This window comes from Geospiza fortis, unplaced genomic scaffold (assembly GCF_000277835.1).
Source record: "Geospiza fortis unplaced genomic scaffold, GeoFor_1.0 scaffold396, whole genome shotgun sequence".
Classification (NCBI taxonomy): Eukaryota; Metazoa; Chordata; class Aves; order Passeriformes; family Thraupidae; genus Geospiza; species Geospiza fortis.
Window position 1 is genome coordinate 5,447,057 of NW_005054345.1, and position 17,610 is coordinate 5,464,666.

Below are 17,610 nucleotides of genomic sequence, written 5' to 3' on the forward strand. Positions count from 1 at the left end.
CACAAGGGAGAATGGACTTGACTTGAAGGAGGGGAGGTTTAGATGGGATTTTAGGGAGAAATTCTTCCATGTGAGGGTGGGGAGGCCACAGAAGCTGTGGATCCCTGGATCCCTGGCAGTGCCCAAGGCCAGGCTGGAGCACCCTGGGACAGTGGGAGGTGTCCCTGCCCATGATGGGGTGGAACAGGATGATCCTTGAGGTCCCTCCCAACCCAAACCATCCAGGATTCCATGAATGGTTGGAATCCTTTAAAACAGAGCTGTGGGATGAAGCTGGAGGTAATTCTGTGATCCTTCCCTGAGCCATGTCCCTGCTCACCTCTGGCTCTTCAGGGTTGGTGCAAAACCAGTGGTTTCTTCAAGAGCCATGTGGATGAAAAATAAATAACATTAAAAGTTTCCTAGATTAGAAACCTGTGGATGCTCAGCTGTGATACAGCAGGAGCATGGATGCCTGGTAGGTGTTGGAGAGAGGTGCTTTTTTCCAGATTTTTCTGGTTTACAGAGGGAATTTAAACCTCAAAATTCTAACTCAGCCCTTCCATGTGTAAGCAATCCTTTCCAAGGAGCTTGACAGTGTTAAATCCCTGTCTGTGAGTCCATCCTGGCATCGCTGCCTGTCAATCCCACTGATGCATATTTTATATGCAGGCTAGGAAACATGAAAAATACCTTGGCTTTCAAGCTGCAGCCAGAAATAAAACCTCACCTTGGAGCTCTGCTTTCCCTCGGAGCTCCCTGCAAAGGGAAGACTTCAGAGCTGTGGAGCTTTGACGGGGAAGAAGCTTTAAAAAAAAGCTCGAGGGAACGATGCAAATGAGGGAAATGTCTCTGGGAAAATTAGAGGAGCTCAGTGATGTTGTGATGAAAGGTTGTCAGTGGAGATGGTGACAATTGAAGTGCATTACCCAGGGGTGCTGCAGTAATAGAAACAGGTGTTGCAGTCCAACCTGTCTGCAAACCCAAGGGCTTTGGCTGCGTGTCAGCTGCCAGAGGAAATCCAGGGAAAACAGGGCTAATGGCTGCATTGTTCACAGAGAGCACTCTCTGCTCATTGTTTTGTTTATTAAAATCAAGGAGAAAACACAGAAATCTGAAAAATGCCCACAGAGGCTTCCCCTTGCTGCTGTTTTTGAGATGAGGCAAAGAGCACTTTGTGTGGGATAATAATATTTTATGTCAATCTCAAGGTATCCAGATTGATTTCAGAGTCCATTAAAATGGGTGAATTGGAGGATTTCTGTGGGAGCAGGAAATGTCTGTCGCACTTGGTACCCACCCAGGTGTGGGACACTCCTGCCCCTTTCCTGTGCCTGATTGAGGGCACAGTTTTCCATTTTGCCTTAAAAATACTTCAGCAGTTATGTAAGCATGGTTTCATAGTTCAGTCTTCTGTCCTTTCATTATTTGTTATCTCTCTTTCTCTACTTTGGAGGTTTTGTGGGTCTGGCATCCGTCAGCATCCAGCAGCTCTCCAGCTCCAGGCAGGTTAAAAAAAAGCAGGGTATGTGCTGGATAAAAACTTCAGGTTTTTATTTAGAAAGAGGAGAAGGTGATTTAAGCCTGCAGCTTTTACTGTGACAGGCTCCAGCAGCCGAGTGCATCACCCTGCAAAGGAAATAAAGTTTAGGAGGGAAGTGAAGCCCAGCTATGGAAGAAAGGTTTGTTTTGTTAGGCTTCATCTGGGTGATACTTCTCAATTTGATTAATTAGAACCATTTGTTTCTAGTATTTCATTGGTGTTTTACCCTCAGTTTCTTATCATAGTTTATTGATTTGAAGAACTTTTCAATGGAAAATTATTTTTGGATCATCTTGCCCGCAGTGACTTTACTGAGTTTGCTGGTTTTGAAGTGGTCTGGATTGTTGGGAGCATTGTCTTGGTATCAGAGGGCAATATTTTTAGAGTTCTTTGGATCAGACAAAGTCAGATCCTGCAGCTGTGGGCAGGGGATGGTGTCTGGAGCTCTGGGGGGTTTCAGATCCCTCGCTGCTGACACGCACTTGACTCCCGCCCCGACCAAGGCACTGGATCCCCTTCCAGAAAAACAGCCGAGTGACTTTGAGCCATTCAGAGGTTTTTCCATGGGAGACGCAGTTTGGGAACAAAGCATTTGCTTTTTGTCAGCTTCTGAAGTACAGGATCTTCTGAAAAACAGATTTGTCAGATCTTTAGACTCGGCACAGCAGGGTGAAATTCAAAGGCTGTGGGGCGCTTTTATCGTTCAACCTAGAAGGTGAAAACTCATCAACACTGACCCCTCAGCTTGAGCAGCATTCATTTATCAGAGAGCAGCTCTGATTCCAAACCAGGGGCCTTTTGTTCTGGGGCCCTGTGATGGTTTTATGGCTGCTAATGATGCTCAGCAAACTTCAACTCTCTGCCTTCTTCCTGATTTCAGGTAGGGAAACCAAGAGGGAAATCTCAGATTCAAATATCTGGTTTGCCTTGGCATTTCATTTGCCCAGCCTGAGAGGAGAACTTTGTACACACCAAATGTAAGCTTTGATTTAGGAAACTTGGCTTGTGTTTGTTTGAGGACACAAACAGTTTGTGCTGTATGACTGCTGCATCATCCCCTCATCCACGATGGACTGACTATGAAATTCTGGAATTCCTCATGCTATCATTTAATCTTTAAAGAAAATGAGGATTTCTTTGCAAAATAGCCTGAGTTTTCTGCTACTTTGGATAAAAACAGAGAAGGAAAAACTCCAAAGGTGCCTCTTACCTTGTCCTCATCTTCTTCTACATTTCTCCCACTCCAGTGTTTAATGGTGGGCTTTAAACAATTCCAGGGGAATCCTCTTCTAAAGAACACATTTGAGGGGTACAGCCAGACAAAAAGAAAGTTTACTGGAAACCAGAGAAAGATCTCCCCAACAGCTTATTATCCTAACAACTGGGAACAATTTAATAGTGCTGGATGTCTAACATGGAGGAGCCCATTAGCAGTCCTCTGGTGCCTTGGCAATAAATCATTCCACAGAACTAATTAGGTGTAATTCTGCAAGTCATTTGAGCAGGGTCCTATTAAACCTGTGCTCCTTGGAGACCTGTCACGGTCCCCAGCATTCCCTGGAGCAGGCAGGCAGAGCAGTGCTGTTATCAGGGAGGCCTCCTGCCTCACAGAACCAAGTAAATCATGACAAAAGGGCCTGTTGGTGAGAGTTAGGAGAGACGTTTGTTAGTGCAGGGATCTGGAGAATCCAGGGCAGTTTGCCAGCACACAAGAGCAGCAGCACTGTTCAATCATCCCTGCAGGGTTTGGGGTGTGCAGGGAGCAGGAGAGAGGAGTGCCATGCATTGAGGAGCTGATGTAGCTCTGGAGAAGTTTGCAGAAATGCAAAACAGTATTTCTGATTATCTAACGCCTCTGTCTGTTGCTTAAGAGATGATTCTTTCATTTGGGATGTGTCTGGCTGATTATTAAATAATGAACATGCCTGGAATCTGCCTGGTGTGGAGGGAGCAGAGATGCCACAGGCACCACCAGCCCTCAGATCACACCAGATTGGAAGTATTTGCCAGCAAAAGATTATTAATTTTACCTTTATTTTAATTTTTTGCAGAGGGATTTAAAAAGAAGGGCTGAAGTACCCAATTTGCTATTTCCAAAGTGAAACACCCTATTTTTTTAATGGTCTGAGAATTGCATGGGAGGGGCCACAACCTGTTTGTTTTCACTTTCTGAAAGGAGCAAAATTGTCTCTTTCAAATCCCAGTGTCACCTCTAAACCTTGTCCTGATTTATAAGAAGTTCCTCTGACAACAAAAGGCTTCAGGAGGAATTTCACTGGTGCAAGACTTTGTCATTATTTTCTTGCTGCTGTGGTATAACATCAGTTAGAGATGTTTCAGTTCGTGGTTGGAGCTGTGGATTGTGAGAAGGCACAGTGAGCTCTGGATTGATGAGGAAACCACCCAGGCATTGCTCAGCCTCCCAGGAAAGCAGCAGGGAATGCAGCTGAAAAGCAAAAGCTGGGGTGGTTATTTTGCCCAAATCTCCATGAGAGAAGCGGTGAAATACTTCTGCACAGATCCACCTGATGAAGAGGCTGCTGAGGAACTCATGGCAATATTTGGGGTTATTTAGGTTCCTTGCATCCTGAGGTTGCTCCCATCAGTGGGAGATTTGCTGTTGGCTCTTTGCTCCTGGAGCAGTAGGAGTTCTGTACAGTGAAGGCACCTCTAACACCATTATTTGGGCCTTCCTGATGTGTCCATGTATAGAACTTCAGTAAATTCACTTGTGGCCTGGTTTATTCTCCTTCACATCCCTGTCTGGCCTTGGGGCAAGCACCAGTGTCACATCCAGCTGTCAGTTCTTAGTGAAAGGGACGTTTGTGTAATGGAAATCACAACTTTCATACATGCAAAACTCTGTTGAAGCACCCATTGCTGGATGATAAATGTATTTTATTTTCTTATATGGTCTCCTTGCTGCAGCCAATATTAATTACTTGGCTTCTTGCTTAAGCCATATAAATAAAAACACAACGAGCAAATCAGATAAAAAAAATTGTCTTTAACACAAGTTCTAATTGCTTGTTAAGGAATGGGGTAATAGAGAGAAACTGGGTTGATTTTAAACTTCCTTATGTTGTTTTTCAGTTGGCAAAAAAAATCCGTGAGAAGTTCAACCGTTACCTGGACGTTGTGAATCGGAACAAGCAGGTGGTGGAAGCCTCATACACTGCCCACCTCACCTCACCCCTGACTGCCATCCAGGACTGCTGCACCATCCCCCCTTCCATGATGGAGTGAGTATGAAAGCCTGGAATTCCTCATGCTGTCTTTTAATCTGGGAAGGAAACAAAGGTTTCTTTGCAAAATAGCCCGAGTGTTGGGAAGGATGGAAGTTTGACAAGAAAGTCTCACAGATATGTGTGCTTGGCAGAAAGATTTTTGAATGTAGAGTCTGAGGAAGGAATAGAGATGAAAGCAAGTTTTGATATAGAATAAAACAATTGCTGAGCCAGCCTCACTGGCTAACCAAGGAGGCAAAGGGTGTGTTAGTTAGAAGGGTTTTTATGGCTTAGAGCAAAGGATAAACCCACCCCAAACAAGAAGATGTTTGTACCAAGCACAAAGAGAGCACAGGCAAACAAGGCAGCAAAGTTGCAAGTAAAAAAAAAGGTCTCAGAATTTTCTACTGCAAGAAAACTGAAAAACAACTTCTAGCTTAAACTGTAATGTACTGACTTTTAGTGATTGGAGAACAGTAACATGAATATGGTAATTACAGCAGTTATGACAGGCTGTAGGTAAAAGTTAAGGTATAGATTGGTTCTACTGTATGAAGATGCTCAGCAAAGAAAAGTATAGAATGCAATGTAACCAAAAGAAAAGTATAGAATGCATTGCAACCAAAGAAAAGTATAGAATGCAATGTAACCAAAGAAAAGTCTATAATGCATTGTAACCTAGACTAAGGGTCTCCAGGCCTGTCTGCAGCTGGAGCTGACAGCTGTGAGCACAGCTCTGTCACCCATGACCCTGGGCTGCTGTGACATCTTGGATGCAATAAACTGCATTTTGAAGAGCTGCCTGGGGTCCCACATCCCTCATGCAGGCTCTTACTCCTGAGTTTTCTGCTACTTTGGGTAAAAATGAAGAAGGCAAAACTCCAAAGGTGCCTCTTATCTTGTCCTCATATTCTTCTACATTTCTGCCACACCAGTGGCAGTTTAATGGTGGGCTTTAAACAAGAGCTGGGAATCAGCTGGAAGCAACAAAAGGAAGCAAGTTTGTTCATGGTGTTCAGGACAAAAAGAGTCTGTCTAGATCCAAGACACTGTTTTTGCACTGCTTGCCCTGAATAACTCCTCAAGCTGGTCATGGGACCTTTTCCTGTCCTTTGAAGTAGCCAAAACCACGAGCTGGTCAGTCCATCACATGCTAACTGCACTGTGCTCCACTTTAATCAGGTTGACATGCTGCTGCTTGGTAGCAGAGGTTTAATGAAATGGAGCCCATTGCTCGGAAACTGCTTTTGTTCATGTTCAACTTGGTCTGGTTTTAAGTACAGGAGTTTTGAGTAGGCTGAATCCAGGCAGTTGGTTGTCTCTAATAATTTCTGTTGTGCTGCATATTTGCAGAAATTTCTTTGGGTTTTCTAGCTGTAGAAATGTGTAATAGAAGCCCTGATTTTTCCAATTAAAGAGGAGTAATTTTCTTGAATGCTGACCATTTAAAACATTTATTTCCATATGGACTTGAAAAGAACAAGAGTAACTTTCCATTTATGCAAACCTTGATTACAGACTGATTTTTATGGCTTATATCTCAGTCTGATTTCAACACATTTGAGGGGGAGGAAGATAATCTGGGTCATCAGTTGACTCCAAGGGCACAGGTTTGGAGTCTCTGTGCAGTTCCTGCTGGTCAAGGTGCCTGTGGAAAATGCTGCCACATCCAGGCTGTTGGCAGGGTGGACAAAAGGGTCAGGAAGTCTTTGAGGATGAAAACCTTTCGGCCCTCTGATCACAAAATCCATGCAGGAATCACCAGGCAGCAGGAACACCTCCCAACCAAGGCCTGAGGGGAAGGAGAAATGGGATTTATCACCCCCTTGTCAGTGTGGCCTCATTTTTCATTAAAAAGAGAAGTCTGCTTTTAGTCTGGAACTTTAGTGAATTCCTTTTCACTTTGACCTCCAAAATTACGTACCTTGGAAGTCCTTCAGAAATTTCTTTGCCTGTGGTGAACTCGCATAAGAATCCTTCCCAGTAAGAGGTTTAAAACACAAACAGCTGGCAAAGCAGAGGGGGAAATTTGCTGTTTGCACAGCTCCTCATTCAGGCTCCACAATGGGATTCTCATCATTTAGTAGCTTGGATCAATAATTAAATAATTCCCAGAGGAGTTTATCTGCCACAGGATGTTCTGTGGTTGAGGCTTATCTGACCATTGGACCCAGTGCTGTCTGTAGGAAATCCTCTGCAAGACAAAAAAGAATAATGTAAAAATGTATTTTCTGTTTGAAACTTCCAAGTTTTAGCTCCGTGCTTTGTTCATGGCCTAAATGCTTTGTTCATTTGTCTAAATGCTTCTGCCATCACTTCAGTTTTTCTCCCCTTTCTGCCTCTCCCATTTGCTGCTCTTCCTTTCATTTTCCTTCCCTGTGGCATCACCGTTCTGGAAGATTCCCCATTTTGGTTAAATATCAGGAAAGAAGTTGATTCCCTGGATATTGTAATCAGATTTTGAATTCTTCCGTGTTTAACTCGTGGCCTAACTGGGTCTGCACTTGCAGGAAGTTAAATTGGGTGTGCTACTGCTGATAACAGCTTATCCTTGGTGTTTGAAATGTTTAATGTTGGTGTTAAAGCAACAATAATTAAATTTTTTTGGTTAAAGTATTAATTAACGGCAGAAGAGGTCGCGTGGAAAAAGACCCAGATTTGTCTGTGAAAATCTCTTTTTTTTTCCCATGGGATCCTTTGCCTCAGATTGTGCCTTGGCCTTGTCTGAGTCCTCAGGGCTGTGGTTTTCGTTCTGGAGGGTTGTGAAACGTTTGTGTTGCAGCTCCTGAACTCTGTGTGTTTTCTTCTTCTGGCTGTTTCCTCCTGTGGCCTCTTCATCTGAGCAAACATTTGCAGCAAGAACTGTGTCAGAAGTGCATTATCTACATGGTATTTTTAGATATCTTAAAGTATTTTTAGGTATTTTTATGTATTTTTATTTTTGTGTTATTTTTCTGGCTGTTTCCTCATGTGGCCTCTTCATTGAGCAAACATTTGGGGCAAGAACAGTGACAAAAGTGCATTACCTTCAGTGTATTTTTGGGTATTTTTAGGTAGGTTTGAAGGTTTTCCCCAGAGTGTTTAAGGCTGTTTGTCACATGGTGTTCAGCCTCTTATTGTCCAACTTACTGACAATGGGAATGCTGCAAGTTTGGATTGGTCTGGGGAAAATTAACGTGGAAAGGATGAACTATCCTGTAGGGAATGGATTTTTAAATTGTTATTGTTCTTTTTTTTAATGGATTGCTGACTTCAGTTTGTATTCGTTCTTACCATTAAGAAAATGATCCATGAGTTTGCTTGCATTTCTCCTGAAAATCCAAGCATTGGTTTGTCATGGTGCTTGGAATGAACGGTGAGATTTCCACACCTGGTGGCTATAAATAAATGATAGAAAACAGCACAAACTCGGTTAGAAAACAAACCTGGCATTTCAATTGTTTGTTTAATGAGTACTGAGATATGACAGAAAAAGCAATATTTATTTTATTGCCATTACATGGTGTTGGCTCTTGCAGTGAAGAACCCAAATGAGTGAGTTTGCATGTGATTCCAGTCTGGATTGAAATTCCCAGCCTGACTGTGATTTTGGTTGCTGTTTGTACCCCACATATTCTGGTTTCACTGGTGTGAGACCAGCAGTTGTGTTTGTGCCCCCTCCAAGGCAGGGTTGTGCAATGGATCTACCTTGGTTTGGAGAGTGGTGAAACGAAATAAATTGGAACATGCAAACCCAGCTGGATGAGGCAGCACAGTTGGTGGCTATCGAGTGGTTTTGGCAAGGCCTTAATTCAACAAACATTTCCTGATAAAATTACACTCAGCTGCTCTACCAAAGCCTCTAAATGTGCTTGGGCACAGGGAAATAATCCCACGCCTAAATCCGTGTGCAGGGACTGCCAAGGAGGGGTGAGCAGGGCAGGGACTTGGTTCCCCTGTTGGAATCCAAAACGCAGGGAACTCTCACAGCTTTGGGCCTGTAAGCTAAAGCTTAGAATTAAACTGGGGGTTTGACCTGAGACCTTGGGAAAGGCTCCCAAACTGAGGTGCCAGAAGTGAGAATATTGATTTCTGTTTAAAGCAGACATGTTAAGCTAAAAAAAAAAAAAAAAAAAAAAAGTAGTTACAAAGGTAAACAAGGAGTTTAGAATGTAGGTCTTTGTGCCATAACAGGATTGGCTAAGAAAGCTCACACTGTAGCATGAGTTCATAAAACCAAATATGTAATGACTGGGTCAAAAACATAAATATTCCTGTTGGCAGTGTTTTATTGGTTAATAAAGCCTTAAAAGGATTGTGACTGGAGGGCTTGTGACCCTCTGAGCCATGCAGTGAAGATGTGAGCCCAGCTCACCCTTCCTGCCTATGCAGAAGATAACAAAAATAAATCCCCTCATGTACAGCAGCTCAGAGGTCCCAACTCTAACTCATTCAAAATCCCCACATTCCCCTTTGGTTTTTGCTGATCCTTTCTCCAAAGGCAGATGACCTCTGTTGGCATTTTCACCTCTACCTAACCAAGCTCTGGGAATGGCACGGGGCAGAGCTTTCCAAGCTCTGCCCACGTGGTTGGTGTGGAAATTGGTGCCTGTGTTTGTGTCCCTGGGGTCAGACCTGGGCACCAGCTCCTTTTCCCAGGCACGGGGGAAGAGGCTGCTCCAAGCAGACAGAGGTAATCTGGATGAAGTGCTCCAGGCTCTTAGCAAACTGATGGGAGATAAGGAAAATGGATGTCAAGTGAGGTGCATCTTCTAATCCTGGAGGAAATCCCTGCTGGAAAAACGCGCCTCTGTGTCCCTCATCACCACAGGCTGCTCCATAAGCCATGAGGAATGGATTTGATGCTGTCTCCAGACTTTCCCTATCATGATGGGGGGTGATTTACCAGACAATGTTTTAATTCAAGTGTCTTTCTCCTGAAGAGGATAAAAGCCTTTGTGTACAAGTTGGAGTCTCCTGGTTTTCATGCCTGAAAGGCCTCAGCAGGTATTGAGGGAATCTTGGATCTGGAATGGGCTGATGGAGCAGCAAGAAGGGAGGGAAAGAATAAACAGAATTTATTTATCAAAAGTCCTGAGTACCTGCAGTGGGAACTTCTGGGATGTGTGTCACTTCTGGGAAGTGTCTAAACAGGGATTTAGAAATGAGTTTTGTGAAGCAGATTTGGAAGCTTTAGGGCGTTCTGCCTTTGCAGGTCTGCATGGTCTGGCTTGGGAGGGATGACTGGAATAACTTCACTCATAGAGATGTTGCTGGCCTGGATGGCAACAGGCAGATAAACTGGTAGTTGATACTGAATATTTGCAAATGAAAGGAAATCAGACTCCTTCCACTGTAAGATTAAGTTGGATATGTGAGTAATGGTTGAGTATTTGTCTTCTACCCACTGCACAAAATGTCTTTTTCTGGAGAAGTTGTGATTGATGCTCTCTTGTGGGAGACTTCCAGAAGTGGCTTTCTACAGCTGCAGTTTGCCAGGGAAGTTGGTTGTGTTGGGGGCCACAGAGCACCTGCCAGTGGTTTCTAGCACAGCAGTGGCTGCAGTAGGATCACCTTCCAGAAAAGAAAAAAGATTATTCAGATGCATTTGTGAGGAAATGCAGCTCTTCCTACAGCTTTTCCAACAAAAACCAGGTGATGCTTTTAAAGGGACACCAAAAGTCTTCCCTGAACTAATCTTGATCCAGTTTTAAGACCCATCACTCCGATGTGCTGCAGCATTTCATGTCTTCATCTCTGGGAGAGAAGGGAGATGCAGTTTCCATGGGATGTGAGCAGCTCCAGGAAGCTGCCCCAGTGTCCCTCATTGCCCTCCTTGTTGGACATGGGTCTGTGTGCTGCTGGAATCATCCCCCTCCTACCCTGGAGGCCACAGATGGATTTCACTGCTGGGTGTTCAAGGGAAGCTGCCCCAGCTCTCCAGAATCCATCTGCTCAGGGGCACTGCTGTGCATTAATGCTCCCACTCTGCCTGCCTGGCAAGGCAGCTGCAAATCTGCTTTTGCTCTTTATTTAACTATGCTGATAAGAGCTTGGGGAATGCATTTATCCAAATTTGTGGAAGGAGCTGGAATGGAGAAATATTTGTTGGTAAAACACCCTACTTGGCGGTGGTGCATTGCAAACATGAATGGAGCTGTTTGAATAAGGGAGTTTACAAACCTCTATTTGAAAATCATTTACTCCCTGGCTGTGATACTGCCTTCAGAAGTGGTCTGGTTTTTGCTTTTTTTTTTAAACAGATGGTTAAATATTTGCTATTGCAGTTCAATTTTATCACAGCTCTTTCTGTGTTTACCTTTCCTCTCTGGAGCAGTTAAGTGGGAGATAACGGGAATCCCATTCAGTTCCTTGGGTTGCTGCAGTACCTGAAGAGCTGCACTTCCAGAGGAGGCCTGGGAGGCCACAATAAATGAAATTTAAGATGTATTTGCTGTTCTGACAGAGTTTCAGGCTGCAGTACAGCCCAGGGGGTTCTAGGAGATGTAGGGACTCTGCATAGTCCTGGCATTTGTCCATAAGGTGCAGCAGGTATTTAGGAAATTTCTCTGCTGGGCTCTTGCTTTTACTTCTAATGTGGTCAAATTCCTCATGAAAAAATGGAATTTGGAGTAGAAATCCCTTGTGAAAAAGTGAGGATGGGAATGGTTTGCATTCCTGAGTTGAATCCTCCTTCCAATAGTACATTCTCTTTACAGCTGAGAGCAGCTATACTTGGATTTTTCAAGAATACTTGAAATAATGGGAACAGCTTTGGTGGCTTGCCAGAAGAAATTGTGTAATTGAACCATCAGTAGCTTTTTTCTTTTCTATTTTTTTTTTAGTTGAATTTATTCATAAAAACATTGTTTTCCAGCATTCTGTTGAGATGCAGTGGGAACCCTATATTTAAGTATTTATGTAAAATATGAGTTAAAATCTTGCCTTGCAACCAAGCAAACAAGGCCTAGTTGGGAATTTCAAAAGAAACCCTGAATTTTGAGTGAACTTATGTAATTTCATTTGCATATTAATGTCAGCTTGAATTTGTATGAACGGAGAGAAAAGGAAAAAATGAGTATTAAAACAATACGAAGCCCTGAGCAGCTGCTCAAGTGCCATTTTTATCCACATCTCCCTCGTTTTCCCCCTAAACTCCAAACACACAAAAGAAGTTGATTTACACTGTAAATTCAGGCCGAGCAAAATCCAATTGGAGCTCACTCGAGCCCCGTTTTGATGTCAGATTCAAAGCTCCTGCAGATTCATTTTATCTCCTCCGCTCGCCCGGCTCCCGCTCGTAAATCCCGTTGAAGGGGAATAGAAATGAGCGCGGCCCGATGGGAATTTCATGTGTGAAGTTCAAAGCAGTTTGCACATCAGAGGCAGCGTCAATCAAGGCGGGATCTGGGGAGGCAGGCAGGGAGCGTGGAGCTCCGCGGGGACCGGATCAAAGTGGGAGTGGCGGCTCTGTTTGCTCCCTCGGGATGCAGCTTCCATCCCTTCTTCATTAAAGGGAATCCAGGGGCAAGACAGGGAGAAAGGGGGATGGGCTGCAGGAAGCTGCCTTGGAAGTGAATCTCAGCCAATGGCTTTTATTGGCTTTAAATCTGTTAAAAAAAACCACTCAGGATTATAGCGTGGTGATTTTGGTGCGGGGTTTTTGATGAGGATTTTGGAGGGTTTTCTAAGTGTTGTCGTCTGGAATATTTTGGGTGAAATCTCAAGAGGCTTTTATTGGCCTTGTAGTGCTTCTGGGAAAAGTGGGAGACACTGGTGAAAATCAAGGGAAACACTGGTGAAAATCAAGGGAAACACTGGTGAAAATCAAGGGAAACACTGGTGAAAGTCAAGGATGGCACTGGTGAAAATCAAGGGAGGCACTGGTGAAAATCAAGGGAAACACTGGTGAAAGTCAAGGATGGCACTGGTGAAAATCAAGGAAGGCACTGGTGAAAATCAAGGAAGGCGCTGGTGAAAATCAAGGGAAACACTGGTGAAAATCAAGGGGAGCACTGGTGAATATCAAGGGAGACACTGGTGAAAATCAAGGGAAACACTGGTGAATATCAAGGAAGACACTGGTGAAAATCAAGGATGGCACCTGTGAATATCAAGGGAGACACTGGTGAAAATCAAGAGAGACTGTTAAAAATGAAGGGAGATAGTGGTAAGAATTTAGGGAGACACAGGTGAAAATTAAAGGAAACTCGGGTTAAAATTAACAGAGACACAGATAAGAATTTAGGGAGACTGTGAAAAATTAAGGGACATACTGCTAAAAATTAAAGGAGGTAGTGGTAAGAATTCAGGGAAACACTGTTAAAAATGAAGGGAGATAGTGGTAAGAATTTAGGGAGACACAGGTGAAAATGAAAGGAAAGTCAGGTTAAGATTAATGGAGACACAGGTAAAAATTTAGGGAGATACTGCAAAAAATTAAGGGAGATACTGGTAAAAATAAGGCAGATGCTGGTGAAGATTTAGGAAGATACTGGTAAAGATTAAGGGAGATACATGTAAGAATGTAGGAAGACACTGGTAAAAATTAAGGGAGACACTAACAAAAGTTTAGGGAGACACAGATAAAAATTTAGGAAAACTGGTAAAAATTAAGGGAGGCACTGATAACAATTAAGGGAGATGCTGGTAAAAATTAGGGGAGACACAGGTAAAAATTTAGGGAGACACTGGTAAAAATAAAGGAGGCACTGGTAAAAGTTTAAGGAGACACTGGTAAAAATTGTCTACTCTGTGCAGAGAAAAGGTGCTGGTCAATGCTTGTCTTCAAATATTAAAATACAAATGTTTTGGGTGTTTTAACTTCTTCCAAAGTGAGCGATGGGAAGATCTGTACAGTTTGAAACTTGAGTGGAAAATGTGTGAGGTATAAAGGTGGTAGGAAAGGTAAAACCAGTATTTACAGCTAAGAATACAAACGTCCATTGGAAAGGCCACTTAGCAGTGCTGGGGCTTTGGTTTCAATTGTGGCTTCAGTGGGGAAGATGCTCAAATATATTAATAATGCATTCTGAATGAAACTTAGAAGCGTGAAAAAAATGGAACCTGGAAAATTCTCCAGTGGCATTAAAACAATGGCAAATATCGCAATGTAGATTTGCCACAGTGCTGCCACTTCCTGGGCCTGATGTCCAGCTGTGATGGGAGCTGCTCTCTCCTCCAGGTCCTTGTGCCATGGAACCAAAACCACTCCATTGCAAGGTGCAAAAAGTCAATTTTAAGGCAAACAGCAGCTGAAAGGAGATTTGAGGCAGACATCCCACCTAGCCCAATCTGGGGCAGCCCTTGCTCAAGGCGGGCAGGTCTGGTCTTTAATTTATGGGATTGAAAACAATTTTTCATCTTTTATTTATACTTTTTTTCCTCATTAACTGTATTTCCTTTTTGCTGTAAGAAAGAGGGATGGGATTGGGCTGCAGGAATTTTTTTTTGTTTCCTTCTTCAGCCCTGCTGCAGATTATTTAGGCATCCACAAATTCATCTTCCTGGTGGGTAACTGACAGTGGCTTCCTGAGAAGAGCTGAGGCCTTGGATGATTTTTGGAGCACGTTGAAGCATTTTAATGCAATAAATGAATAATGTTGGTTGCTAACAAGGCATCCTGTTGCCATCACTAATAGATTTTGATGGGAGCTCTGGGACAATCCGTTTACATCCTGGAAAGTCATTATTTTTCACTGTGGGGTTGTTCCTCAGCCTTGCTCGGAAATACTTCTTTAGGATGGAGATGTTTAATGTGCAGTTTTTTGGGTTTGCCCCAAGATAAACACGATTTTTGTGGAACCCATCCGTTATCAATCAATCTTAGGCTGGAGATTCCTCAGCCAACAAAAAATCAACAGCAGTTTTGCTGTCTTGGAAAGAGCTGTGATTTTTTTGAAGTGGTTCCATTTTGAGGGTGATAAGAGAAGCCACAGCCTCTATCCAAGAGCTGCATTCCTGGGAAATGTCTTTTCCTCGACAGAGAGAGGTTGGGAAGTTCTCTGGGAGGAAGCTGCCAATAACATCAACAAAGAGCTCCAGCAGAGGGGATGAGCCCGTGCAGAGCTCCAGGTTTGGCTGCCCTGGGGCTGTCAGAGCATCCCAGGCTGATCTTCCAGCCTGGGGCTGAGCACGAGGACACACAGGAGGCCTTGCTGTCCGTCTGTCCGTCCTCCGTTCCTCTTCCTGGCTGTGGAGAGCCAGGACAAGGCGGGAGATCAAAGGGACTTGGGACAGGGACATGCAGGATGGCTTTAAGGCAAAGGAGGGCTGGGTTAGGTGGGAAATTGGGAAAGAATTCCTGGCTGGGAGGGTGGGCAGGCCCTGGTGCAGGTGCCCAGACCTGCCTCTGGATCCCTGGAATGTCCAGGGCCAGGCTGGATGGGGTTGGAGCAGCCTGGGACAGTGGGAGGTATTGGGGTGCAATGGGATGAGTTTTAAGCTTCTTTCCAACCCTTCTTTGATTCCATAATCATCTTTTCTTGGTTTTTCCAGATTTGATGGGAATTTCAACAATAATCTCTTACTTTTAATAGTTGTTTATACTGAAACATTAAAAAGCTGTGTTTCCATCGTAAATGTGGGTTTAATGAATAATGTTTGATTGCTGATCCTCTTGTTGCTGTCCTTCCAGATTTGATGGGAATTTCAACTCTGTGTTATTATAAATAATTACTTACAGTGAAACATTAAAAAGCTGTGTTTCCATTGTAAATGTAGGTTTGGTTGCTGATCCTGTTGTCTTTCCAGATTTGGTGGAATTTCAGCTCTGTGTTACTGTAAATAATTACTTACATTGAAACATTAGAAAGCTGTGTTTCCACTGTAAATGTAGGTTCAATAAATCATGTTTGATTGCTGATATTGCTGTTGCCTTTCCAGGTTTGATGGGAATTCCAGCACCAATCTCTTACTATTAATAATTATTTACACTGAAACATTAAAAAGCTGCGTTTTCAATGTGAATGTAGGTTCAATAAATCATGTCTGATTGCTGATATTGCTGTTGTCTTTCCAGATTTGATGGGAATTTCAACACCAACGTTTCCAGAACCATCAGCTGCGATCGCCTCTCGACCACTGTCAACAGCAGAGCCTTCAATCCTGGACGTGACTTAAATTCTGGTGAGCAGCACAGTTCTACTTTGGGGTTTTTTCCCTTCTGTTGTAGGGCTTTTTTCCCATTAGACTCCAACATTTCCTTGGCACAGAGAATTTGCATTGATTGCCATAGCAACAAGCTTTTATTTCTCCTTGCAAGTGTCACACTGCTCTTAATTTGAGATTTCATGATTGAAAGCTGATACCTAAAGTAATGCCCTTAGTCTAAGTACATTATAAAAATGTCATGAAGATTTTATTCCAGCCTACCGTGGATAATTTTGTTGTGGTTTCTGCACTTTTTATTTCTTCCTTTTTATTTTTTTTTTCCAAGGTTTTCTCCTTCCTAGGCCTGTCTGCTTTGGCATCAGCAGTGTCAGCTGCTGCAGGGGCCACACAGGGAAGTTTCTCTGATCTTCTTAGCTGAGCTCAGCCCATGTGAGGCTGCCTTTGCACTGATATGCAAAAACGACCAAATATGAGGGCATCTTAAGATATTTCCTGTCTTTGTCTTGTCAGGGCATTTTCTCAACACGTTTAAGGACTTAGAAATATGCTCAGAACCAAAATACACACGACTTAGCCCTGAAAAATTCAGCTTTTGGGCCTCTGCTGCAGCAAGGTTTTCTTCTTTTTTCTGCATCCTAATCAGTGTGGATTAATACAGGGATTTCAGTTGGGTTTAGTCAGACTTTGCCCCAGTTCCATCTGACTTTTCAGCTTTTTATGGTGCTCAGTGTTATAAATTAGGGAACATTAACAGACCTTGTGGATTTTATTTTGGGGAGGTGTTGTTTGTTCATTCTTTTGGGGGAATAATGCAGACTTGGGATTGATTTTATTTTATTTTCATTTTCAGAGGTATTTTGGAATAAAATGCTGATTTATTTCATTAACTTGACTGATGAAGTGGCAACCCTGCCATTCCACCCTCACCACCTTGCAACAAACTGGAGGGGGGAAGAACCCCAAATTTTTATAAACTCCTTTACTGTTTCCTTCTTATAGCTTTGCTCTCTGGATTCTAATAGAATAAAAAATGAGCAGTCCCCAGAGATTGTTTTCATCCCATCCATGCTATCCCACATCTTGGATGCAGGTGCTGGCCAGGCTGATTTCCTGACAAGCCATGATTTGTGTGGTGTTTTCCATCCTGAGGCCAGGCACTCTTTGTTCACTCACTGTGATTTGCTGGGCTTTGTTTTACTCATCTCTTTATTAAAAAAAACAAACCCAAACGACTCATTAAAATAATGTTTAAATCACATGCAGTTGTTAATTAATCAGAATAATTTTTGAAGGCAAGTTTAGAGTCACTGTTGTAAGAGCAAAGCATGCAATGAATCACTTCATGGTTTTTAATTAAATTAAATAAAATTCTTCTTCTACCGCAGAAGTTGGAGGTTAAAAAAGTATTCAAGAAATATTCCTTATTTTTGAGTGATGAAAAGCAAATAAATTGCAGTTTCTTGTAAACGTAATTTAAATTTTTGGTTTGAATTCTCAGAGAAATAAAGTGAGTGAGCGTTCAAGGTTCCTGCTGTCCTGGCTCAGCACTGAGGCTCAAGTGCCTCCTCTTCCCTTGCCTCTGGCTTGAAAGATTCCTGATGAAAGGAGAACCTTCAAAACATGGCATTGGCAGGAAAGGGCAGCAGGAGAGGAGAGGGAATTGAGGGAGAGTAAGAGCAGGGATTTATTGACAGCAGGCTCTCCTCTGGCTCTCCTTTTACAGAAACAGCCTTGGGGGGAGGTTTTGATTAGGGAGCAAATGTCTGTAAG

At 43.0% G+C, this 17,610-nt stretch overlaps 1 protein-coding gene across 3 annotated transcripts in view; it reads left to right on the forward strand.

Annotated features, from left to right (window-relative positions):
- CACHD1 (cache domain containing 1) overlaps positions 1-17,610 on the forward strand; it is a 58,899-nt gene that overhangs the window by 2,944 nt on the left and 38,345 nt on the right. For 2 of the 3 annotated variants that reach the window (XR_004081926.1, XM_031058578.1), the window contains exons 1-2: positions 4,641-4,764; positions 15,749-15,855. Coding sequence is in view for 2 of the 3 variants with exons in the window: in XM_031058578.1 (XP_030914438.1) it covers positions 4,757-4,764; positions 15,749-15,855 (115 nt within the window). In the remaining variant the exon portion in view is untranslated. Of the gene's footprint in view, positions 1-4,615; positions 4,765-15,748; positions 15,856-17,610 lie in introns of those variants that run through there. The other variant, XM_031058579.1, reaches the window with a different exon arrangement.